Source organism: Phaethon lepturus, unplaced genomic scaffold (assembly GCF_000687285.1).
Source record: "Phaethon lepturus isolate BGI_N335 unplaced genomic scaffold, ASM68728v1 scaffold10137, whole genome shotgun sequence".
In the NCBI taxonomy this organism is placed as follows: domain Eukaryota; kingdom Metazoa; phylum Chordata; class Aves; order Phaethontiformes; family Phaethontidae; genus Phaethon; species Phaethon lepturus.
In genome coordinates this window covers 85636-112482 of record NW_010551132.1, presented here as the reverse complement: position 1 = coordinate 112482, position 26847 = coordinate 85636, and the positions used below count along the sequence as shown (strand labels likewise).

At 39.7% G+C, this 26847-nt stretch overlaps 1 protein-coding gene across 4 annotated transcripts in view; it reads left to right on the top strand.

The window, feature by feature from the left end:
• The first annotated feature begins 1066 nt into the window (after positions 1 to 1066).
• Positions 1067 to 26847, top strand: part of CHRDL1 (chordin-like 1) — a 40523-nt gene continuing 14742 nt past the window's right edge. For 2 of the 4 annotated variants that reach the window (XM_010290791.1, XM_010290790.1), the window contains exons 1-5: positions 1067 to 1163; positions 3050 to 3162; positions 7090 to 7183; positions 25597 to 25739; positions 26735 to 26828. In XM_010290791.1, the coding sequence (XP_010289093.1) occupies positions 1067 to 1163; positions 3050 to 3162; positions 7090 to 7183; positions 25597 to 25739; positions 26735 to 26828 (541 nt within the window). Of the gene's footprint in view, positions 1164 to 3049; positions 3163 to 7089; positions 7184 to 25593; positions 25740 to 26734; positions 26829 to 26847 lie in introns of all 4 variants that reach the window. The other 2 variants (XM_010290789.1, XM_010290792.1) reach the window with 2 other exon arrangements.

The window sequence follows — 26847 nt, the reverse complement described above, 5'->3', positions numbered from 1 at the left end:
CTAATTGTGAATCCACATCAAGGCTCTGAAAATCAAACCCAAATCTTTCCAACATTGTAAATTATGGAGAAATGCATTCTGGGAAGATAATACTTCTGCAGTGAAGTAAAACAGAACAGTAAAACATCAACAAATTTCTCAATTTAGAATCTTAGGGTGGCTATCAAAAATAAATAAATTCTACTTCAGTTAATTACTTTTTCACTTGTTTTTTTCATTATAAAGTAATTCACCTTTTAAAAGCCAGAAAAAGATAAACAGAACAGCACATGCAGCAAGTATGATGCCCTCTCTGCACCACATAGAGAAGAATATATTAAGCTTTGCCCCATATGCAAGTTTTTGACATTAAAGATCTACAAGAATGATGATGACATGTAATTCCCCCATTCTACTTTCAGATATCAAGACAATGAAGGGTTAACTCTGGAAAAATTAATTATACACAATCCCAGAACAATAGTTGTTGGGAGAGGGGAGGAGGGGTGAACTGAATAGTGGTGGAAGCCTGTTAGACGCAGTGAGGAAAACTCAGCTACAGCATGGCCAGGGTTTCACCCTAAGCATGGATTTCCATAGTGCAGGGCCAATGCGCCAGGCATACCCAAGATAAAGTTTACAATAAAGCAAACGTATTACAACTGACACCTGTATGTCCCAAGTTGCATCCAAAAGAGCTGCTCTACAAGAAAATCTCCCAAACTAGTTTCTTGCGAAAGAGAACTTTAAGAATTTTCATTGCTTACTTGCCAGATTTCTCTAGTTTGGAATAAAGTAAGGACTTTATTAGAAGTAATATCCAGTTTTCAGCTTACATGAATGGGAATGTGGCCCCTTTTCAAAAAATGAAATTATCTGAAGCCAAAGCTGTTTCCATGAAATGAAGATCCATGATATAGGCAGATTTTTTTGTTCTGGCTGTTTAGGATTTCTGTGTGCTGGATGAAAACGTGTCAGAGAATTTAAGTATCTTACAGGACTTTAGTTTAATTAATTTAATCTTTTCTTCCCAACAGCTCAACATTCTCTACTTTGGAGGCTCTTTCTTTTCCTTTTGTCGATAAAGATGAGAAAAAAGTGGATATTGGAGGATTTTCATTTTATCTTTTTTGGTGTGCTCTGTCTCCTTTTCATAGATGGAGGTAAACTACAACAAGTAAAACGTAAGTAGACTTCAAAGAAAGCTGTCACGTTCGCCCAAATTTGACATTTCCCTTCTATTTGACATATGTGGTTCAGAAAAGATCTTCAAACAAGAATGTCCTAAACTGTGAAACGGAGTTCAAAACCTTCTAATATTCTTCCTCCTTCTAATCCTACATTTAGTAAAATCAGGTCACACCCATGTTTGGGGCACGTTTTCCTGAAGCTGTACAGGTTTCATTGCATGATGAAGAACGTAACACCTCAATTTTAGAATCTGTTTTATTTCAAATATCCTGAATCAAGACAGCACTTAATTCCATTTTAGTGACCTCTGTAAACATATGATGGATTGTCTGGATTTTGTCCCATGTGTAAGACTATTGTGCTGAAGTTTTCAGCTAGTGTAAAGTTTGTCCAAGACTGTTCTGTTGTGTTCCAAAAACAACCTCATGTGAACTGGATTAGATACATCCTTTGAGAAAATTAAGTCTAAGCACTGTCAAAAACTTGATGAGAAGAATTGAAAAGAATACAAACAAAGGGAATATTTCTACAAAGTCTGTCATCTGTGGGAGATGTTAACACATTTCAGAAAGCATGGCAAGGAGGAATAATTACCCAAAAAAGCCTATGAGTTATTGACTGCTACAGCCTTCTTACTATCTCTCTGGAATGCTACCGCCACCTGCACAGGCTGTGTTTTGGCCGCCTTCTTACAAAAGGCATTGTTTGCCCTTGAGAAGTAGTTAAAAGTTTCAGCCTCAGTATCAGCAACTTCTGCTTCTACGGAGGTAAATTAAAAAAAAAGGGCAAAAAAGAATGAGTTCCAAAAAGACTGCCTTCTCCACTGAACTTACACGAAAACAATGTGCGGGTATCCCTGTTCAAAGAAAGCACAGTGTGAGAAATAATCAAACTCCAGCCACCTGCTTTTTCAGATCCTGTATTTCATTTGTCATGCTTTTGTGTGAAGTGAAAGCAGATCACTTCACAGTTGCTACTAATAATCCCTACTTCTAGCTACCTTCTTTTAGCCCAGTAAATGTGAAGAATGCCCCTTGCTTGGATTATCACTTGGAAGACAGGTATTTTGTTTGATACCCTGAAGTATCATCTATACTGAGGGTGATGAATTAAGCTGAATTTGGGCATCGTTAAGATAACAGGAAGGACTTCTCTCACAGAAACACATGACAAACACGCTTTTATTGAAGAGCTTTGAGTTTTCAGCGTGAAACCATAATGTGACAGGGCAGTAAGGTCTGATAGGTAGATGGATATCTGCAAAACTGCACCTGCAAGATTGGAAGTGCTTAATGAACAGGAAGATCTTATAATATTTTGAATGCTGATGCATATGTAAGTCAGCACAAATTTTTCTGAACTACTAGGATAAACTTTTTTTATTACGTTGTTGAAATATGGAGATACTGAACATGCAGTGTAAATACAGTGCATTTATCTTCCTTCTGCAGTTCCCTTGTTCAAAATCTTTCTGCTATACACCTGGAATTTTCCCAAGTTGAGTCCATTGCTTTGGTTTTGCAGTGAAAAGGTTTTGCTTCCTATAAACCTGCCTGAGCAATCAAGCACTTTAATTTTGTTACCGAAATGGGATCTCAGCCTGTGTTTTTGCAGGTGAAAGGGTAAACTCACCCTGTATGAAAGCCATTTTATCAGCTATTTCAAGAGCTGCAATTTTGGAAAGATGGGAGGCCATGTCATTTATTTTGGTTTGGGAGGTTAGAAACAACAGCATATGAAATTAAGGGCATTTCCGTTGTGTGATTCTCCAGGGAAAATAGAAATGGTTTACAGAAAACACTGCACGCCTAGAAACATTTTGTAAGCACAGAATGGGAAAATTCATTCATAGCTCTTTCAATTCTTCACTGTTTTACAGATTCAGATACATACTGTGTGTTTCAAGATAAGAAGTATCGTGTAGGAGAAAGATGGCATCCTTATCTAGAACCCTATGGCCTGGTTTACTGCGTTAATTGTCTTTGCTCAGAGGTAGGACTGCTGAGTTATTGATTCTACAATTTCTTCTATGTGCTTGACTAGAATCCTTTAATTTGTATCTACAATTTAACAAAGCCCAAACCTGCTTTCACTAGTGGGTCCTGATCATGCTGCAGAAAACAGAGACAGGTGATCCTAGTGAAGGGAAAACATAAACAGAGAAGGCCAATACTAGCAAAAAATATTTGCATGGGGTATCAAAAACAGCTCCTTAACTAGTCAGAAACTTTGTCACTGCTGAGCATTACATCTTGAATAGTTAGACCCCACTACCTAAATACAATCCTTGCAGTTCCATCAATATGGAGGATTGTGCTGAACCTGCATTTGGTAGTGTTTTGATCTATGTACAGTGCCCACATCTTCAGAGGCATTTCCACAGTCAAAGTATCTGCTGCCCTAAAGTGCTGAAGGAACAGGCTTGGCTATCACCGTTTGTAAAAATCTGTGAAAGAAGGATGAGATGATGAAAAATGAGAACAGGGTATGGGGAGCAGAGAGAATTGGGTAGGATGTGAAAGGACAGGTCTTTGGCTACTATCAGTTGATGCCCGGTTCGAAGACACAGCAGTCATAGTTATCCTAAGTATGTCATATACAGCTCGGGGGGGGGGGAGAAAATGAGCGCAGAGTATGTCCCTTGGAGTACTTTAAAATGACTAAACAATAAGGGATCTTAATCATTAACACATGAGGCACTCCAGATGCTGAGCTTTGTCTGATGTATTTAATGCATAATAAAGTTTTCTTGGCTATTTTCCCCCCTGCAAGTGTAAAAATCCTGGGCCCCCGTGCAGCATTTGCTCTGAGGGATCTGCTACTACAATTTAGTGCAGAGATGCACAACCAGTAGTCCCACAAGCTTGGCTTTATCTCAGATTTGTGCAGCAGAATGCATCTGTAAGAGAAAAAACAGTGTCGTAGGAAGAAAAGTCCCTGATTATAGCAAAAAGGAGTTTCCACTCACATTTGCTGATCTATATGCAAAGTTGAAAACTCCTTCAGAGTCCACGTGTAGTAAAACACTCATTAAATTGCTGGAAGGCTGTGTTGGGTGGGGATGAAATTCACTGGACACCCTAGAGATCTGGATACAAATCATTGCTCAATGATTTTTAGGAAGATGTTAATCAGTCTGGAGGGATGGGAAAGTGCATGTAATGCTCCTCTACAGAACAGCACTGTTGTGATCCAGGCATACCCACACACTGTGAGGCTCCAACAAACAGAGTGTATTTTATTTCTTTCCTTTGCATATGGGCATGGAAGAGCAGAGTGACAGTTCAGGGCAACAAAGTTAGTAAAGAAGGAGACTGCTTGTGGTAGTTATCAGTATATGCAGCTCAAAAGTGGTTCTAGACTCTACTTTCTTGTTTTTTCTGTTTTACCTGTGTTGTACCGTGAGGGTGCAAAATGTAATTTGGGGTTATTTCAGCAGTGAGGATGCTGAGGGATCTCTGGGATGTGACTCTTGTTGCCTGGAAGGAAGACTTCAAATAACAATTGCAGCATCTAGCCATTCATTTGAGCTTCATCCTGGCCAAAAGAAATCCCCTCAGAACACTGACCTACAGTAAAAGCTCCAGATCATTAAGAAACTCGCTATAATTTTAACACAATTAAGGCTAGATAAAGCATTAGAAAACATGTCATGACATAGCACAAGCACAGACCTTAAACCAAATATTACAGCATAAAAAATGAAACTTAAGTATGCCACAGACAGCAAATAGGAGACACCTAAGGGTAACCCACCTCTGATTCCCTGGCAGTAAATCAGTTAGGCAAAGGATATGTACAGAGTCTGAAGCAGCAACCTACTCCCTACACTGCAGAAAAAAAAAAAAAAATCCCCAGGGGTCTTCATCACCAGTGTGACCAGAATTTCTTTGCTGGCCTCAAACATCATGATCCATATGATCTCTGCACAAAACAAGTCATATCAGCCAGGCAACAGACCGAGATCTCTGCTCCATCTCTAAACAATAGTCTGTCCATCCATCCCCTCCCAACACACACACTTCTAACATTTAAGAAAAAGGTGAGACAAATTAACTAAACACAGGCCAAATTATTCAGCCTGGAATTAAAAAAAAAAGCCCTCCTGGTTTTATGTGTATGTAATACTGTATTTTTACAAGTTATAATTTGCATACTTAAACCAGAGTAAAACTAAACATAATTCAGTGTTCTCACCCTGTTCCCCCTTTCTTTTACAACCTCTCCTCCCCGCCTCAGTACACAGTGGAGACTGTTGACTGTTACTGTCGGGTAATCGGAGCATTCACAATTTGTCAGATCATTATATTACTCTTTAAAATACAGTACCTTTTTGCTTGTGTTCATAGTCAGATCTGCAGACTCCAGGGGCTAAAATGAATCCTCTCCACACTTAGCACTTGATAACACAGCTTGGGAAGAGAGATGCTTTGTTACTCTTTGAGTATCTAATGCAGAAATGCTAACCGTGGCCCTGACTCAGAGAGGCCTACAGGAGCTTAAGTCCTGCTCTAGTCAGTAGGGCTTGGTCTCCCATATGTCACTGTGAATCTAAGTGTAAGATCAGTTAAAATAGTTCTGTCCTGCTGCAAACAGTGGAGTACTGCAGTCAGCACTGAGGAGCAAAGTAGGCCTGCAGAATTTTTATCACAGTTGATCATGCACAGAAAGTAAACATTCACCTCGGGAGATTTCACAGGACTGATAATTAAAAAGGGAGTGAGGCCATGGAACAGGTCAAGTAAGCAATATGGAGCCAGGCCAGCAGGCAGTGCCAGCCTTTCTTCTACAGTAGTGCTTTACAGGCTCTCAGATAAATGATCTGCTGGGCAAGGAGCTGTGCAGACCAGTGATACTCCTTATCCCACAAAGAGTCTACAGCCTAAAATTTGCTCCTCCTCTATAAAATCAGTATATTTACTTTCAATCATCATTGGAAACAGATGGTGATACAATTTTTAGTGTCTCTTTCCAAAGCAGATGCACAAATGTAGTTGGTGGGTAGTAATGATCTAAAAGTATGATTCCAGCCTGTGGTCTGCAGATATTTAGGAGTCAATGGATTATTTGAAAGACATGGCCAGAAAAGCCTATACATATGCTATCCAAGGAGGTCTGCACCTCCACTGGAAACATTTCAGTGCTCCAGCAGGCATATGAAAATTAAGTGGATTTATTCCTGACACCACCTAAAACTATAGTCATAGCATAGTATCAGTGTTCATGCTTTCTTGCTATAAACATGAGCAACTCAGGGCTAAATTAGGAGGATGAATTATAGATGGGAAATGGGAATTTGAAATGGATAGTTTTTTCTGGTTACAGACATTGGAGAATGAAAATTCCCCGTGTTTTAATTATAAATCAAACTTAGATGTGGTCAAATAGAATATTATGTTAATGACATGAATAATGAACACTATTCCCAAGACTTGCTTGTATTTCTTAGAAAAATGGCTACTTACCAACTGGTGTTTTTTGTCTACTGGGGAACCCATAAAATGAAAACAAAAGAGTCTCCACAGTTTTCAGGAACAATTACAGATGCTATTGTCTCTTGCGGTCTTGAACTAACCCTCAGTAGGGGATATCTCAGAGACCTACCATTCATTATCTGTGTCTTAGTTTTGGAAATGCAATTCCTAAGCACAATTTGCTCAAAAGAAAAACACAAAGATTGTTGCAATCCATTTTTAGGCACCTTCTCTGATTTTAAGGTTTGTTTGGATTTCTGCTACATTCTGACCTCCAGCATAAATTTAGAGGCAGTAAAAGTAGTTTGGGCTTACCCTGGTGTGAGTGAAATCAGAATGTTGTAAAAAGGCATTTAAAAAACAAGATCTAGATGCAGAATAGAGAACACAGAAATTTGTAAGACAGCCCATTTCATTAAAGCATTGTCTTATGTTCCACCTGCAGAATGGAAATGTACTGTGCAGCAGAATAAGATGCCCAAGTCTACACTGTCCTTCCCCTGTGCATGTACCACAGCTGTGCTGCCCACGATGCCCAGGTAATTCCTCTTAATGACATACAGTCCTTTCTGTTAGTTAATATGCTGAGTAACAGCAAAATTAAATGTCTATGCTGGAAAACTTCTGTGAAGTTAATATCCTTCTATAACCGTTTAGGTCATGAGAGGCTTATCCTACAGTAAGTTACAGTATATCCTATGGTGTTTTCATTTTAGGAAATCAGAAGTATAGATTTGGGAAGGGATCAGGTAAGCTACCAAGTCCAGTCCCCTACAATCCAGGCAGAAGGTAGCAGAAGTTACATTGATGGGGTCCATGGACTATCTGCTCCCCACTTCTTCCCTTATCTCTAAACTCCATCACAATAAAACCCCATCCCACAAACTTCCTAGGTTTCTGCTTTTGGTGGTTTTCATAAGAGCAGGCTAAAATACATGGTTATTTGCAATGGTTAACAAGCAATTCAAAAGTGCTGTGGCAAATGTGCATTTGTATAGGATCACTGTACAACCAGCCTGGTAACATTTGCCTTCTACATCTCAAATCCAGGCATAGCTTCATAATTAGTAGAGACTGCAGTAAATCATAGAAGCAGTGCTGTAGAAGTTTATGACTATATAAATCCAATTAGATACTGTACAGTAAATTCCTCCAGACTGTACATTTATTATATGCTCATTATTAAGAGCCACTGTATGAAAGAGACTAAGCAGGATCTTTCACAAGGCTGTTACAACATTCCCGACATGGCCTAATGGCTGGTAGATTTGACTGGAGCTTTTCCCTAAATGTCTGTCTTAGTGGCACCCCTCATTTTCACTTATAAAAGAGTATTCATGCAGCATCATAGAAAGGGGTTTTATTTGACCTTCTCCAGAGAGTTTCATTGTCTGAGGAAAACAGCTGTTCCCTGACCAAAACCTGTGAGCAGGAGGCAGTACGCAATGGTGGAGGGACACGAGCGCACAAGCAGTTTGCTGTTCAGCTGGGATTGGAGTGTGTTCATTGCACTTACTGGAGAATAAATGCCACCCATGAATTTTTGGCAGGATTCATCTGATCAAGCTATCTAGAATCCTTTTTTAGTCAGTGATGAGAAAGAAGCATTTCAAGCGCATAACTCATCTGATGCCATGATGCCACTCTTCTTGTGTCCTGGTATGAGATTCATCCCATTCAACTTCAGATCTAACACTTTGGCATCTGGTTGATGGGAGAGTTTCATCTATCATGGTCTAATACACAGGAAAGAAAGTTTGTAAGGTAGTAGGCTTTATTTGACCAACTAGTACTCTTAGATTAAGTGGTAAGATGCTGGGAACAGGAACTCCTTTTCTGTTTTCAGATCAAAAGAAGGACCGGTGTGACGATGTGCCAAAAATCTGGTCTATTCTTCCAGCTTATCTAAGCTGCAGTTGGCAAGGGAATCATCCAGATACCCTTTACAGCTGTTGGAAACATGCTGTCCCCAGAGGGTGATTCATCCTGTTACCCAGATTGAGGAGAACTTTTCCCTGGAGATGCCTGTCTCTCTCCACTGACTATTGAGGGAGCACAGGCAAATAGCTTACTCTAGATGCTTACTTTTTTGACAGCTTAAGTTAAATCACAGAAGTCCCACTCTCAGCAGGTAATTGGCATTTGCGGTCAGGAACTTGTTATTTTCTTTTTTTGTTTAATATTTCCATACAGTATTTAGTATAGAAACATAAATGCTTCTAGATTTACTGTTTTTGCTTCAAGTGGTCTTTGGTAGTGAACTGTTTGGCTTTTTTCTGTTCATGAGACTGTAAATGCTGTGATACCTATTAAGATATTAAAACATTCTACAATGACCTAGTAAGGAAGAGTAAGGGCCCCTGTAAACTCCCAAATCCTTCTCATCAAATTAAGTTCTTGCTATTCACAGTCTTCAGCTAGAATTTTGTACTGGTGTTTAAACTGATAAATCCAGAAAATTATCAGAATGAGCCTTTCTGAATTGTGATCCACTATCTTCTCTTAACTGCTCCTAGAATCTATCTGTAGTCTATCATCTGCTACATGTTCTGGACCATTAAATTGCTAGCTGGGCAGCATCTCTTTGAAAATGAGAGTCCCACTGAGGTTTATTTTTTCCTTAATTGAATCTGTAGTTCAGACAGATCTGCACGAATGTTAGGCAAAAGAGGACTCGGAATCTCCTATGATTTCAGAGGCTATTTGCATTCTGCTTTCTGCAGTGATTATGCATATCCTATTTGGTGCGCTAACATCAGTGGTAATGTTCGTGACTGATCTGAATAGGAATCTCAAGCATTCTTGCACGTCTTATGCCAGCTTTCCATTCCTATGTGTCTGGCATACAATGTCTTTTGTGCAGCATCCCATGATATGCAGGAAATTCACTTCTCTGGTTTCCCTGGTTATTTTTTAATGGAACATGCTAGAGCTCTGGCCATTAGCTATTCATTCTAATTACTCTCATAAATGCTCATTATATTCTGTCATGCATGTTCCCCCTCAGTTTCTCAAGCTGCATTTCAGAAATGAGTAGTGTTAGTCACAGGGACTTCGGGCTCTTCCTCCTGCCTTTCTGCAGGCCTTGTAGAGTGTAACTGCACAAATAACTGCCTCCTTATTTAATGAAGGAGAGGTAATGCCAGGAGGCAGAAACTTTCATTGGAAACTGAACTTCATAACTACCTAAATGGAAGAGCTGTTGAAGGGATTCCTTTGAGAAAAGCTGGCACTGCTCTCCCTTGGAATTAATGTCTCCTGCATCCATAGTGACACTGGACTTGCTGACACAAAGAGATGCAGTGTTTGTATCCTGTATCCCTGGCACCAGCCACCATGAATCTTAAGTAGTTGTCAGACATATGTTATGAAGCATCTTCTACTTTTCACCAATGGTTCAGTCCTACTGGCTTCTATCACAGAGTCACTGCTAACTTTTTTTTTTTTTTTTTTAAACTATCCTTTCTAGCATTGGCAAAATCCAGATCTTGTGTCTTAGAGGTAGACATTCCTCTGTTTTGCAGCTCCGAAAAGTATCTTACTATCTGAATTGGATTCTTATCATCACACATATGTAACCAACAATACTAGGTTCACATTCATCTGGACTCTTTTTACACATTAGCGAGACCCAAAAGGACATCACATGCTCCTGAGCTTGAACTCCTTTCTTCCACCTCAGGATGCTCCAGGCATCATCAGAGGAGGGGTAATTTATAGAGTCAGGGAGAGAGTTCACCATCACTCTTAGAGCTGGATCAGCTCTTGAGCTAGAGTGGACTTCAGACCTCCTGCCTCCTGTCATGAAAATAAACTTCATGTACAAGTTCTTCAAGCATTTAGCTGCAGCTGTCTTTTATGGCACTACTACGGACAGTGCCTTTATAAACAGAACGTTTATTGTAGATTGTATCATTTCTGCATGGAACAATTGTGAATCAAAGCATTTAAAGTCCAGTTAAAGATCTAAAATTTTTGAGTACACTCTGGAATATGTAAGTCTAAGAGAGAGGAGAGTACCTTACACCAGAAGCAAAAATGCACAATTGCAGGATTTAGAAGGGGTTTTTGGTATTCCACTTGCTGGTTTGATTTCTCAGCAGATAAGGCTGCACACTGATGTATGAATCAGCCCATATGGCTCCAGTATTTTTTAAGCTTGCTGCCCGAACTAAACACACTGGCTTCCAAGAACATTCATGATTAGTAACACATTTAAGTTTAAACTCCTTTGGTACTATGATTTTTCTGTATCAAATTCAAACCACTGTTCTGATGTACTTTTCATTGTTCTTTAGATATTGAAATAACAAAATGCCAGATGGTACCTGTATACATAGCTGGACTAAATAGAAAGATGGACCAGATCAGGCATCTCGCCACAGTGGTCTGAGAACATCACCTAAAAATAAATGAAGCTATGTCTGCATGGTGGACTGCAGTGTGACTTAGTAATACCTGTATCTTTCAACTAGCGATTTTAGATCCTGGAAGTAGCCTAGTTAGGATAGTACAGAAGCCACTGCACTGGAAAATTTGCTTAAGAAGCAGGAAAAATGCACCTGCAATGAGGTCAGTGCTACCTTCTCTCAATTCCTTCCAGTAACTGAGCTAGTCCAGGTAACACACTGCACTCTGTAGCATAGATATTCTTACTCAGCCTTGCAAGGTGCTAAGTACATACACTGCCTGTTGACCTGATATACATCGTACATGTAAACACAGAAACATCTGTATAATACAATGCATCTTGCACTGAATTACAATCAAATTGTTCGTTGAGCAGTTGGAATGCTCTGGTGGAATGATTTTTCACTATGGAAAGAGGTGAAGAGGTTTTGGGTTCTACCCAGCTCACACACCAGAGCTCCCAGTTCTAGTCTTCTCACCCTTCTATTCAGAAAAACCCAATCTATTTCACAAACACTTCTGGGATGGAGGAAGGTATATTGTGCCCAACTCTTCCATTCTGTATACAATTCTCGTTGGTACCACCTACCCTTCTCATATCACTAAGTGAGAAACTCATGGCCCAGATCTCACTGAAGTTACAAGGAGTTTCAATTGCCTTAAATAGATGGCTTGAGTCGGAAAGAGAGAAAAAACATACAAATATGGTAGTATTAAGAGATGTTCAGATGGTCTCTTACTGAGCAGATACTGTTTTCCATGCTGTTAGTAAAAGAACAGTCGTTACCGCTGATATAAAAAGTATCTCTGTTGACTGATGCTACATCTCTGAAACTGAAGTCAGAAACACTTCATATCTTGAATTCCAGACTGAAAACAGGCTATTATAGCAATACTCAACATCAAGAATTTTTAATGAGTAACCTGGCAAAGGGCATATCACCCTTTTAAAAGTTGTGCCTGAACCAATATGCATGTTTCAAACACCTAAGTATTTCATGAGGATTTGGAGATGGATCCTGACTTCACATATGACTTGAGAAACTTTAGAACTCTCCACTATCCAAAAGATCAGATCTCTTTCCTACCATGAAAGATCTTCAAGGTTCTCAACCCTGACAAGTTGCAAACACAGAAACCCTTTTCCTTTCTGTATGTTAATCTGTTCCTCTATTGCCTAAGTCCCCAGGCAGCAGAATTTCTTCATGAACTGTGCTGTCAAAACACCCGCTTTCCATCTTACCCCATAAAAATATTTGAGACCATTGGTCATGCCACAGCATAAACAATCCCTGAGTTTGTGATTTCCTTTCTGTTACATAATGGTGAAAGGATTAAGGAAGAAGGCCACAAGAAGATTCTCATAAGAAGAATCATATGCAGATAGTATTTACTTCTTTCATGATTCTTACTGAAATTTGAATTTGACACTACTACATATTATAGCTACTGAAAGTTGTTACGTGCCGTATTTTGAGACAATAATTTAAAAAAGGCATCTTACAAAGGTGCCTTCTAAAGGCCTAGATGCAGTCTGTGAGATGAGAACAACAGAGCAATAACTGTTGTCATTTTATGAAAGACTTGGTAACTTAAAAAATCTTACAAAATCCACCACTTGTGGAAAATAACAACAGCCTGTAAGTGATTTTGATACTGAATTCTTAGTGCCCTACACACAGCTGATGGGAACACTGTGCTTGACACATGAAGGGCACTCTGGCTAGCAGGGATTAAGGAACAGTGGAGGACAATCTCTGTGTAAATAATTGATTGAGAATGGTTAAATCTTGGCAGAAATGTTCAGATGAAAAAAATCTAAGGCAGCACAAGCATCAATAAAGTTAGGTATTGAAAGTACAACATTATAATAACTGGGGTTCCCTTCACACACCTCTTTTGTAGCTATCAACAATTAGCATTGGAGGAGTTCAAACACCTGACCTATATGTCACCTACAAAGTCTCATCTATCAGTGACAGCACGGTGTACTACATGTACAACTGAAAGTCCCTGGAAATGTCTCCATACAAAACATAGTGCTAAAAAAATGAGGAAAAAGAAAACTCAGTATGCAGAAAGAGATTTCTGCACAATTAATTTTGGAATACAAAAGTGGGGAAACTTCAGGAATACTCCACGTTAATGAATGAACTGCAAAGCTTGAACATCCTACTGGTTTTATTCTTGCTCATACAACATTATCCGCATTTCTGGAAGCAGCTGAATTATCTGAGAGATAATATAAAAAGCTAAGACTCCTGAAAATCTTGACCATTTGCAACCATTATCCATGCTTGTCTGAACTGTTTTCATCCAAAGAATAAAATCCATATATTCTGTAAATGATGCATGGTATGTAACAAGTTCGTAACCATTTTATTAATGGGTCCTACAAGGATTGTCTTGCTGGCATCAAAGAAGAGAGAGTTGACATTTAAATAACAGTCCAGAAATATGAGTTTGGAGCTATAGGCACATCTCAGATTTTAGAAAAACTGGCCACATTCTCAGCTTCCTGCCCACTTTGCCACATGTCTGATAGGAGCCTCAGTCCACGGAAGAAAATCTGCAGAGTCAGCTCCCCTTCAGTGTTCACCTCTGCCTTCCCTTGTTACTTTACCTCAGCATCTGAATCTCTTGAGACCTTTAATCCATGCTGCGGCACTGCCTGTGTGCCCAGTAGGTCTTCACTGCCCACCTCTGCACTTTTCAGATAATGAAAAAGAAATTAAAAATAACTTGTGAGCCAAGCTCTTGGCAGTCACAGTACGTCATGGTCTAGATATCCCTGCTCATTGCAAAGGGGTTGGACTAGATGACCTTAAAAGGTCCCTTCCAACCCAAAAATTCTATGATTCTACAGTACAGGAGACTGTGGAACTGGAATGCCAACATACACAGAAGCTGACAGTAATCACTGGGGAACTACTTACTAGTAGTAAGAGCAAATTTCAAATTTTTCCAGTTTGCATTTCGTTCTTGTGGCGGTACCATAGAATTACAGAGCTGTGCTTTTTTATGGTTACTCCACATACACAAACAAGGTGGATATTCATGTCTGCAATGTGAAAAACTCACAGAATGTTACAGAGCAACAGAAATTAATGAGATGCTCTGGGTTTTGTATAGTCCCAACAGTGAGTAGCTGTAAGATAGTTCAAATAAATTGTTTATTTGGAAGTAAATTTGATTTGGAAATATAATGATACAGGCATTCTTTGGAGATGCTAATTTTTTCCTATTGATGTGCACTTAGATAACTCTGTTTTGTCATTTGCCTTTGTTACGAGCTTCATAAGGAATGTTTGGTATCACAGCCAGATTAAGGTTATCACTTGTTTCCATTCTGCTTTTTTGACCATAAAATTCAAACAATCTATCTGTAAATCAGCATCCAAAATGCACTGAAAAAAATTGTATCTTCCCACATGGGTGACAGAATTAGAACTTCCATTCTTTGGATTGACATGATAGGATAAAATGGGCTGCTCAGAATTTTTCCAGGATAACTTCCAAGAGTTTCAAAGATGCTTCAGAGAGGATTCAAAATAAACCAAAGCTTCACTCAATTTGTTTCCTTGGCTGGGAGAGTGATTGGTAGATTCATATAATAGTTCAACTTCAGTGCAGGAACTAAAATGGAGCAACCTAGAAAGTGTTTTATGACTCCTTCAGAGTTTTGCTGGGCAATTTTTTATGCCACTATAAAAGAAAACACAGGAAATTAAGCTGCAGAAAATATATTAAAATAATGTGAAGAGCTTGACTTTAGCCCTAGAAAGCTAAAAACAACCAACAGCCTTTTAAGCTGAAACTACATCTTTGCCTTGAATCTGTATGAAAGTTCATACTGTCTAGATAAGGTGCTACTAGTTCCTTCAAGCAATGAATTTCATACACTTTTTACCGTCTGATCATATTAAAGACTAGCTGTTGCGATTAACTCTGAATTACCTTGGAGTTTTTAGAGCTTAACCTGGGCCTTGAAGTTATTTTAATGTAAAGCATTTTGTGGCTTAATATCTTTGACACCTGCACCTCTGAGAGGCACATATGGATTTTGTTTAGAGCTTGTGTTTGCAGTTTTTGGATAGTGCACAACTTTTCAATCCAAATTTATTGTCAGCCTCAGCCACTGCTTTAAAAACAACATCGTTGCACTGTTTTTGTTGTTTTTCAAAGGGACCTTCATACGTCATCTATGTTTCTTTAAATCATAGATTTATAGTAAGTTAGATTGTGGTGCATGACTGAGGGAAAAGACTAAATGCAGAGGGACTGAGGGTTGATCCACGGTCTACTGTAGTCAATCAACAGATTTCTACTAGCTTTGATAGTTTTTGGACTCAGCCTTCCATGGAAACAGATGCAGTTATTGACTGTGATGTAGTCCCCTCTCTAGAAATGCTAAGGAGTATGGTAGAAATATGAGACAGAAGATGAAAGAGGAAACTGCCTTTATGCTGTACCACACAGAGTAGGTGTTTGGGCCAGGTTCCAAATTTATTTACTTCAATGGACTTCAGATCAGACTTTGAGGTGACACATTCATGAAGAGTGGAAACAAAAGTAGAGGGAAGAAATTAAGGAAAGGAATTTTTAATAGGAAAGAAATCCATTTGCTCTTTTACGCTGTGCTATAATCCCGTAAGGACCTCCAGCCACAAAGGTTATTTAAAGTAATACTAGGGAATCCCTAGAAGATAACCTTGCACCGAAACAGTGTAATAGGTTTTCTCTGAGGTTCCTGTATTCTCATGAGAATTTCATTCTGGTGATGAAGTAGCTCTAGAATATTTGTGTTTTACCTTTCTTGACACAATAGTGGTAAAAGCATTTACCCTTTCAGCAGCTGGTGGTTTTAACCTTGCAACAGCCAGTTTGCAACAGCAGTTTGTCCCACCATGTGCTGACGGCACTCAGGGCTCAGTTTAGTTGTCCAGCCCTGAAGCTGCACTAGGAGCAGGTCAGGAATATGCAGTAACTGAGTCAATGGCACTGACAGGTTTCCTGCCTTTCTGAGGCAAATGTATGCAAGAGGCTTCCACAGATACTGAGGGATGTTTGGTAAATTTCTGGAAAAAAACCAGCATGTGTTATCCCAGGTCACCATGACACTTGTGTTCCAGAATGTCCCTTGCTGCCTATAATACAGATTCCCCATCTTCTCTGTTTTCTTTATCTTCTCTGCATTTGGCCCTTCTCACCAAGTAGCCCCAGCATAGCACACTCATACTAAGGTGGCCAAAATATGATCACAGAATGTCTTCTGCATTGAAGACCTTTTTGAGGAAGTGAACCACAGTGGCAGAATGAGGAAATCCAGATTCTCAGCTGTATGCTTCTTTGCACTGGCCCTTTTGATAAAAATGGATCAGAAGACAAGCTTTAATTGGATCTCTGAGTACAAAGCAAACCTACTGCTGTCACCGTACCTCAGTTTCACTGGAACTGCAGGAAAATAGGCAAGTGCTCTGTGTTATATAAAAGCACTGCTATTTGTGCATGAAATGCACTGCATAAACACAGAAGAATAGTATTTATGTGATATTTTTCCCATAAAAACATAAGGATCCTTTTTTAAAGAATATTTTTAAAAATACAGTTTAGTTTGAACACATAGCAGGGTTCATTCGATCACAGAGTTGTTCCAGATTTATTCAACTTAACTATGATCAAAATCTCGCTCACTGTCACTCTCCTAGCAAGCTGCATAATCTCTTTCTGCATGGTGCTTCCCTCACCTCTTTAAGTCTTTGGCTGCTCTGTTTTGAATTTGTAAGGATCAGATTATCAACACCTACTTATTCCTCCATTCCAAATACGTGTCTTATACTGAATAGCTGTTTTTTATATACAATAACCATATTCCATTGTCTTATGTGTAGTAGAGGGAAGACCCTAACATAGAGGATTTCTGCCTGGAGGCAGGGTTCTTTATCTTTTGCTTGGAATGTTACTAGCACTTAGATTTTTCCAGGACTATGAAAAGCTTTGGAACATAGAGCTCTGATTCCTTAGGTGAAAGAAGGCTAGTTCAGATATTGTTAATCAGAGCAGCTCCACAGCTGCTCACATCTATACGTGCTTATCTAGCTGTCAAAATGGCTGTTCCAGCAACAGGAAGAGGCACATACCATTTTAAAGCTGGAGAGAGGAGTTTAGCCCAGGTCCCTTCACAAAGCGAATTTCAAAGTCATTAGATTTACTCGCTTTGTGTTTCTCTCCTGTACATAAGGGTGACAGAGAATTCAAACATGTTCCAACTGCCTCTGCAGTCAAAAGTAACTGTAAGAGTAAACCGCAGTAACTCACTCTGGGCCTGCTTCGGTAAGATGCCAGATTCAAGTCTGTATCTTGCAGTGAGTAGAAGCCGCAAAGGAGCTTTAGATTCTCCAGTATTGTACACATGTCCTTGATAACACAGAAAGATAAGTAATGTGCATTAGTAGGCAGCAAACATGCAAACTACAAAGGAGAGTCCAAACCTGCTGCCATCCAATGTGATACTGATATAGCACTTGCTGTTGCTTTCCCCATATACCAGTGACACAGAGCGTTACTAGCATATGCCATCGAGAATGAAGCACACCATTTGTCAGGACCTTCCTCTTAGTTTAGTTTCCTCTGCATGAGGTGTAAAAGCATTACCTGTTGCAGGGAAATGTTTTGAACCAAAGCACAGCTCATGTGCTTTGAATTAATTTTCAATATTGCTGCCCCAAAATTTAAATTGAAATGCTACACCTTGTTTATTTAAGAGTCCTAGTCTCCAGCCTTATTCACTGAGTACTTCCTTCCAGAAGTCACTCACTGGGACCCACTTGAAAGAAATGGACTAATCTATACTGTGGTGTAGAAGATCTCTTCACCACGTGCAAGGTGGGACCTTATGGTATATTGTTACCCTTAAAGTTTTAAAGATTCTGCACCAGGAATTAAAAAAAAAAAATCCAGAAGCTAGCCCATTGTCATGGGTGTTTGGCAAAAAAAAAGACAAGAACTGTTTTTCCTGCTGCCAGTCCCAGCTCCGCTTTCAGATAAAAGCTGAAAGTTGGAGTGGGAGGCACAGTTCCTACTCTGCATGTGTCTTCCTCGGGTAGAGCTATTGTTGTGAATGATCGTACTCAGGCTAGCTGATTTGTGGAAGTCTTGTCCCATACACAAACACAAATTGAATTTCATTCTAAGACAGATGCACAACTCCTGTGGGTGACAGCCTGTTTCATGTTAAAAATATATTTCAGTGGTGGAGGAAAACACAGCATTTTTTACATTGTGGTTGGTTTTTGGCAACTGCAACCTGCATTCTGGGAGCAGCTGAAGAAAGCTAGAGCGGTAACAAGGTGCATAACATAAAGAAAGCTTCCAACATCTTATCTGCAACTCTCTCCTCCCTACATTTTGAGCTTCCAGCTCCTCGCATGAATGGCAGTCAGTGCAAGTTAGCATTTTATTCTACATTGTTGCCTGGATTTTTTTCAACCCACTTTGTAAATTGCATCTCCACCTGCAGGCTTTTATCCAGAAATGTAATTTTCTGTGCATCAATAAGTTATCCCATTAATGTTATTCCACAATACTTCAGTTAGTGTTTTGGGGCCTCCTAGAATTAATCCTTCACAGTGGAACATGAAGCCCATTGTGTTAGCCTTTAACATCGCTATGTTAAAAACACCAATAAAAAGACTCAATAAGCAAGAACCATCCCTGTATCTCTCTACTGACTTATGTGTATGTTACCCTAGAGAATGATTTGGCTTGTAGGGAGAAGACCTGGACTCCGTGAAGGAGAAGAATTAGCAATATTTTTGTAACAAGGAGACCAAGGGGTATGTGCCCTACCCAAGCAAACAAGTGTTTGAAAAACAGATGTCAGGTCATCAAAGTGCTACCCACTTGTGTTGGACAGTGTGCGTACTAGGCTGATTCAGGTTTCATAAAATTTTCAACAAGCAAGACAAGGAGAATTACTCTCATACTCTAGTCATGTTCTCCTTTGGCATTAGAAATGCTCTGCACATTTCCAATAATTGTGTTTTATTTGACCTGCATAATTGCTCTTTATGTGTTGCTTCTGAATATATAACCTGCAATTCTTATGCCAATTTTAAATGTCAAGACAAGTAATATCGCCTCACATGGTGTTATGTTACAATTTGGGATGACCAGATTTCTGTATAGAAGCAGGATGTTCAAAGATGACCAGTTAGCTGGTGTCCAAAGACAGTTTCCTGCACCAAGATACAGCCTAGAGAGCTTTGAAGTACCTGTTGCAACTAAACTGACTCTCTCAATTGTGTTCAGTAAGTAGCAAAACTCACTGGGAATACAAGTGAATATGCAGGAGAGATGTCCATGCAAACAGTTGTCCCAGAGTTGCAGCAGAATTCAATTGCTTGTCTAGTGAATAGGGTTCCAAAACAAATCCTCAGTTTCTTGGTCTGTACATGCTTATGCTCCATGTTGATTCAGAGAACATGTTTCATAAAATCCTCTCTGGATTCAAATTCATAATCTATCATCTGCCTACTTACAAAAGACCAGAGAGACTATCTGCAGAACAGTTCCCAGTATGGTAAGTTTCTTAAGGCATTAGACCTCATGATTAATTTCATATTGTTTAGCACTTGATTGTTTTTATAAGGGTGGTTAATAAAACAGACAAACTGCAAAGACCAAGCCAGGCTGAGTGCCTAGAGTTTCTGCTTGATGTTAAAAGCCCATCTTTTTCAAGTAAATGACACTAGGTGATTCTGAATGTTGCAGTTTAAAAATAGTCTCTAAGTCAGCAAGCCAAGAGTCTGTAGGATTTTAAAAAAATGATCTTTGCCAGATGTTCTGATACTAAAATAAGCAATATTGAGAGTGTTAAGTACTAACAAGAATGGCCAGTATATTGTACAAGAAAGTATCTCATAGAGATGCAATAAAAACCCACAGACCCTTACTGAGGTGCTGTGCAGGGTCCTAACAGACCCTGCTGAGAGATATGCAGCAGCATGAACTTTGCCTACACACCTCCCTTGTCTAATCTGTACAATCTCCATTTCGGGAGTACACTCGGTTACCACTTCAACCTATTACTAGCTGCAGATCAGTAAAGCTTGGCACAATGACTTTCAGAAAGCCAAGATGCTTGGCCTCATGGTCCACAATGGCAAAGACCACCCAAAAGCAACTGATTTTCTTGTCTTGAAGGTCAGATGTCACATCATAAATACTTTACTGTCATGCCATGACTGTACTGATTCTGTGGTGGTTTTGCCAGTTAGTTAATGTCCTAAAATTGTTTGTTAGCAACTGTACCTCCTGACTTTATCCAGAAGGATCCAAGTTGAACTTAGCTGACTGTAGTAAGGCCTGGATCCTAAAGCCCTTCCTCAAGTAAATCACCCCACATTTCCCAAAAAGCTAGTTTACTAATAGCCAGTTACTGCTTTTCACTTTCAGCACATAAATACTTTTACAGAAGTTACCACTGTATCAAATGCCAGGAACTGCCCATGGAATTTGTCTAAGTTATGCAAGGGATTAGTTGCAGGTAACTGATGCTCTTCTGCTCCACATCCAAGTAAGGGTAAAGCATCTCAGGACCAACCTTTTACAACAATCCAGGAAGGAATGGAGTTGTAAACAGAAAAAGCTAAAAGATGCGGTTTCCAAAACTGACTGTGATCCATGTGACGCAGTATCTCTTTCTCCCAGGAGTCTGGAAAGCCCCAGAAGCCAGGAAGCCCTGGTCTGTGTACATAATATAACTGCCCTCAAACCTTGGCCCTTGGAAACCTCAAGTCTTGGGCAGACCGTCAGGAACCCTCGCTCTCTACAACTACCTGAAAGGGATTGTGGCGACATGGGTGTTGGCCTCTTCTCCCAAGTAACTAGCGACAGAACTGGAGGAAATGGCCTCAAGTTGCACCAGGGGAGGTTTAGATTGGATATTAGGAAAAATTTTTTCACCAAGAGAATGGTCAAGCATTGGAACAGGCTGCCCAGGGAGGTGGTGGAGTCACCATCACTGGAAGTGTTCAAAAAATGTGTGGATGTGGCGCTTCAGGACATGGTTTAGGGGTATGGTGGTGTTGGGTTAATGGTTGGACTTGATGACATCGAAGGTCCCTTCCAACCTTAATGATTCTGTGATTCTGTGAACCCAGGCATGTTTCCATGAAAAATCTATGACTGGAGTAGACTCCACTGAACCAGAAAATTTCCACAAAAATGCCTGTGGTTTATCAAGTTCGTATCTAACTCTGTTTTGTCAGACTATCAGGAAAGCATTAGTGCTGCACTTCACACTAAGTTAGCATCCCTTCATGGCAAACTTCTTGCCATATTGGCTCTTCACGGGCCCTGCCAAATGGCCTACAGTTCATGAAATATGTGAACTATGCCTACATGCAGTTCTGGTTCATACTGAACTTTTATATCAGGCTGTACTACAGATCTGAATTGATACAAATCTTCTTTGTCTAGATCAATAGTTCCTCCTAGTACAAGCATCCATCTGAAAAATAATCTTAAAAAGCAGCGTTCAAGCAAGCACCTAGGCTGAATCCTGAAGGAAACCTATTGGCTCTATTGAGGCCAGGATTTACCTTGTGTAATGGCAATCCAGCAAAAAACAGCCTAGGTAGGCAACAGAAGCTGGACAGAATCCCACGTTTGAAAGAGGGGAATGCTTGGTTATAAGAATTCAAGCATAGCCACTATGGTCTCCAATTGCTTTTTAAAAAATAATTGTTTTGAAGCTAATGTATTTTTGATACAATGTTATTCTGTTGCCTGTTTGTAAAACCTGAAAGATTTCTTCAGCCAGGTTCAACCTTTAAAGCTACTTACAGGATAGGTTCAAATCCATAGCAAGTCACACAAAGCCTAGGTTGCACATCTTAGCCCCCTGTCAATGCTGGTGATAAATCAGTGCTATCCATATTGCTAACTCATGGTCTTATCTTGATCGCACTAAAATCACAGGCAAATGTAAGCACGGCTTGTCAACTTTTATACTGAAGTCTGAGTCCTTAGAGAATAGATGCCAACCACAGAACCAAAGACGCTTCCTTTTTGATTGATGCTATAACATCTTTACCCTGTATGTTTTATATTGCTTCCACTGATATACTATGAATGCCAGAAAGAAAAGCTCAGATTGAACCCAGTTAATTAAAAGGATTCACACAGATGGTTTGCCTGGTACTTTACAGAGGCAGCTAATTAAAGCAATGTTAGTCAGCACCATTAAAATGCCAGATAAAGCTTTGGGAACAATCCTGATTAGGAAGCAAGGTTTACAAATAGAGCTTTGAGCAAGGCAGTATATTTGCAGTTAATTAATCTCATTCTAACATATCTTAACTAAGGCACAGAATAATGCATGCTGATGTCAATATTAATGCCAAGATTTTTCAAAGTTCAAGCCTGGCACTTATTAAAACAATCCACAATGACTCTAATTTCACATTCTGCAGGAAAATATGATATCATGAGGGAGTTTGAACTCCTCTAATTATCCATGATTTCAAGAGCACTAGAAAAGAAACCAAGGGAAGTCCTAGTTGTAGAAAGTCAGTCACACACTAGCAAAGACACAGAGAGAGAAAAACTGCACCAGACAGAAGTTATATTTAGACATGCAATATAAACAAAGCTTCCTTGCAGTTTTAGACAGATGCTGTGTTTGGAGAGCATCAGTTGCCTTCTCCAATATGCTGTCTCCAATATATGACTGTATATATTTTTTTGCAATAACCGTAATGTGGTCTTGATCTGAAAACTTCTAAACCTTATTTTATGCAACCAAATAGGCCCATTCACTTAATATGCTAAAAGATAATCAAATGCATAGGTATGTGCAGCATAGGACCTAAACCATGGTCTTACGCCCTGTAGTTGAAGCTGACTTTTCTTACAATTAAGTCTTCGAAATAGCAATCGAATTTCATCCCATATCCCAAAGATAGGCAGACGTACATGTGTTTTGGGCTGCATGTTATGATTTAGCTGTTATAGGCCTAACTTCTGTGACCAACTTAAAAGAAATACAGATGAAAACAACTACCTACTGCAACTCTCCACTGTCATTTTTCCAAGCAATGAAAGTTTCACCATCCTCCTTCCCCTACTTAGAAGCCACAGTTTAAAGGCATTTGGTCATTTCCTAGCCAACTGAGCAATGTGGCATATACTAAGGTAAATCTGCAGTAAAATTTACTCTCTTCATCCAATACTCTGAAGAGTCATGATGTCTCATGTCAATGAGAGTCATTCAAGTACTGGTCCTTGCAAATGTCAGACCACAAGCCAAACACTGCTTTTGGACAGGCATCCCACATGGGCACAGCAATGTCCTGCAGAGGCTGCATGAACAGGGCCTCACATACAGACAAGAGCCGTCTGTATTCTCCTTTCATTTCATTTCATTTCATTTCATTTCATTTCATTTCATTTCATTTCATTTCATTTCATTCACATTTCTTTCCGGCTCTACTGCTCTTCCAGTTGCCCAAGGGGCAAGGGGATAACTAAAGGTTTGGCAATCTCTTTTTCTGCTTTCTGCAAGGTGACTCTCGGAAAGCCCAAGAAACTATGGTGACATAAATTTTGGAAGGTAGTGCAGTCCTGAGAAGCGCCTCTTTACTCATGTTTTTCAACATTTGTGCCTAATGGGACCGTAGCTGAATTTGTCACTTGAATCTTTTGCTGATGACTCTCAAAGGTTGTGTCTTAATTAAAGCATACATCTTGCCATTCCAGAAAGTGTATTACTAGCAAACCATACAGAAAGTACCAAAAGCACTGCATTTCTATGCCAAGCACAGGTGTTGTCAAAGCTCTGTACTATTTGTCAGATTTTAGAAAGGTATCATTAAACACACTTGATTGTACTGAAATAATGACGTATTTGGTGCTTCAAAGGAGGAAGTGCAAATGCTGTGTCTGTCTCGAGGAGAAATGAAATGTCAGGCAAGGAACCCCAAATGGCTAACTTCTCCAGACGTTCTCCTGCAGATTATTCTTTGCTGACCCACTAGACTCTCAAATACTGTGTGTTCCACAGCCAGATTTGACATTTACCATTCAAAATATTATTAATATTCGATGGACCAATGTAAGTATATGCTCTTATGGAAAACTCTTAAGTGTCAGTGTTTAATGCCAGTGCATGCCAGCAGAACACTGCTCTTTCACTTGAGCTCCCAGGTGAAAAATGTGCATTCTGTGGTGGCACAGTTTCACAAAATCATCTCCCCAGGTTTATCAGATAGATAATGAAAAGGGCTACAGCAAAACCTGAATTTTTAGGTCAGGTTTCTTTTACATGAAATCCCAGACCCACGGAATGATATTTCAGCTGCATTCCTAGAAATTTGCAGTGATTCGGGCTCCAGAGAACAAATGGTCCACTGTTACTTCCAAAGAGCTCTTGTTCAAAATGCCTCTTCCCATGCCGAGATGCTAAATTCATGTGAATGTAAACGTATAGGGCCAGATTCACTGCCCTATAGGTATCAAGTGACTTAAATTTCATAGGTGAAGTATAATCCCTTTGCACAGTTTGTCAACTGCTAATAGTTAAACAATCTGGGGGATGTTTTAACATAAGGTAGAGATAGCTGTATGTCTTAGAAGAAAATTTAACCCACGTGGTGCAGAACTCAATACGATCTTCAGTTGAAACAGGAGGTTTCAGGGTTGAATTGACACTGCTATCTTGTGCACTTTGTCATGTGCACTGAGTTCTGCAAACAAAATGCACTCATTTGCACATCTGACGTTACAGTGCATGTCAGAGAAAAATCAGCTTTTGAGTGGCTTTTGAAGCCTGCCTTTGACAAGTTTTGCCCATTTTGAAAACAAGAGCAGCAATGAATTGTGAAGGCTGCTAGGAACAAACACTTGCATAATACATAGTTTTCGCTTGATACAGTTCCATCATCATTACCACTGCTTCTCTACCGGAAGGTTTGTGCCTGTGGATGGCATGGAATCATGCATGCCCTATGGGACAACCTGCTAACCTGCAACTAAGTCTTCTATGGGCTACACCACTACTAATCATTAATGTAATGATACTAGTACTAAGAAGGGGGAAACCGTGCTAGAACAGTGCTATTGATAGTGGGGGGTCTGTGTATATACAGGACCTAATGCCATCTGCATTAAAACATTAAAAAGCCATGTAAATATAACAAGTGGGCACATAACTGCACCTGTCTATCCCAATATCAAATGCTACAGCAGGCAGAGCAAGAGAAAATACAGCAGCATGCGACATGGCCATCAGTGCTCGCATTGCAGTTGATCATCCACATCCTAAGATTAACTGGGACAGTCAACTCCAAGTGTGAATTATTAAAATTCAGCAAAATAGCAGCATGAGAATATCAGTTATGCTTTATAGTATGACAAAACTTGTACTTTTATGATAAAGAGAAATGAGGGAGAAGGAAAGCTTTTCATACCCTGTATTTGTGATATTGCGAGTTATCAAGAACATTTGCATGAAGTGTTCCTTTCCTGTTGCTTCCAGAAGACTCCCTTTTCTCAGTAAGCAGCAAAATCACCGGGAAATCCTGTGAATACAATGGCACCACCTACAACCACGGCGAAATGTTTGTGGCAGAGGGGCTTTTCCAAAACAGGCAAGCAAACCAGTGTGCCCAGTGCAGCTGCTCAGTAAGTAACATGATTTGAGAGCCCTGCTCTGTCTATGCTTCATTTCTCCTTTCTAGAAGACATAAGCAATACATAGCAAAGGCTGGGAATTGAGAATTAATGTTGAAACTCATGAGAGTGCTCAGAGCCAGTCTGCAGCACCTGGTAAATGCCAGCCTACCTCTTACTCAAACACAGCGGACAAAGCTTACCCTGTCAAGCATCTGCTCTAAGTGAGCTTACAGTGCAGAGGCAGCAGGTAAAATACTGCTACTTGGCATATATAGAATATTTCACTTCAACCTGACTGGAAAATATAGCACTAAGCCAATGACTGAAACTGAATTCATTTGGACTGAGCTGATAAGTAAAGAGCCCCACAGGCTGGGAATGGACAGCTCTGTAAACTGGCACTAGGCCACAGTGTCATTCCTGAGATGTCACCAGTTCAAATCCAGTATATTTGAGCAGTCACCCAGTGACTCTTCAGAGCCAGTGCTAGAACCAAAACATCCCTCTCAATCCAACCAGCTCTTCAGTATCAAGTATTGGCAATTCTGGGCTTCCTCTGATCAAGTCATCATCGTATTTTACATCATTAACTACAAATTTAACAGGTCAAGTACTGAACAGGTTTTATGACTTTTAGTTACTGCTAAGCTATTCCTCCAGGTCAATGGTAAGACACACCTGAGGGAGAACAGGGGGAAGAATTTACACCGGGTGATTTTAGTGCCAATGTCAGGTACATTTTCAGCCTACAATAATTGCAGTTCTTCTCCCCACACACTTTTACCTCTTCCCTTTTCCTCATGTTTTTTTAAAGGAAGGGACCTTCCAACAAAAAAAATTAAAAAAGCTATTCAGACTTTTCATTGCTCTAATATTCTGCTTTTGCATACTAGAGTGGCATTTATGTAAACACATATACTAGACTTAAGCATGTCCATGAAAAATGCATATACAGGATCAGACGAATCGATGACTCCTAAATGGTCCTTGTGTTTTACTGGCAGGAAGGAAATGTGTACTGTGGGTTGAAGACTTGTCCCAAATTAACTTGCTCTTTCCCAGTTTCTGTTCCGGAGTCCTGCTGTCCAGTTTGCAGAGGTAAGTTCAAGTACAACCA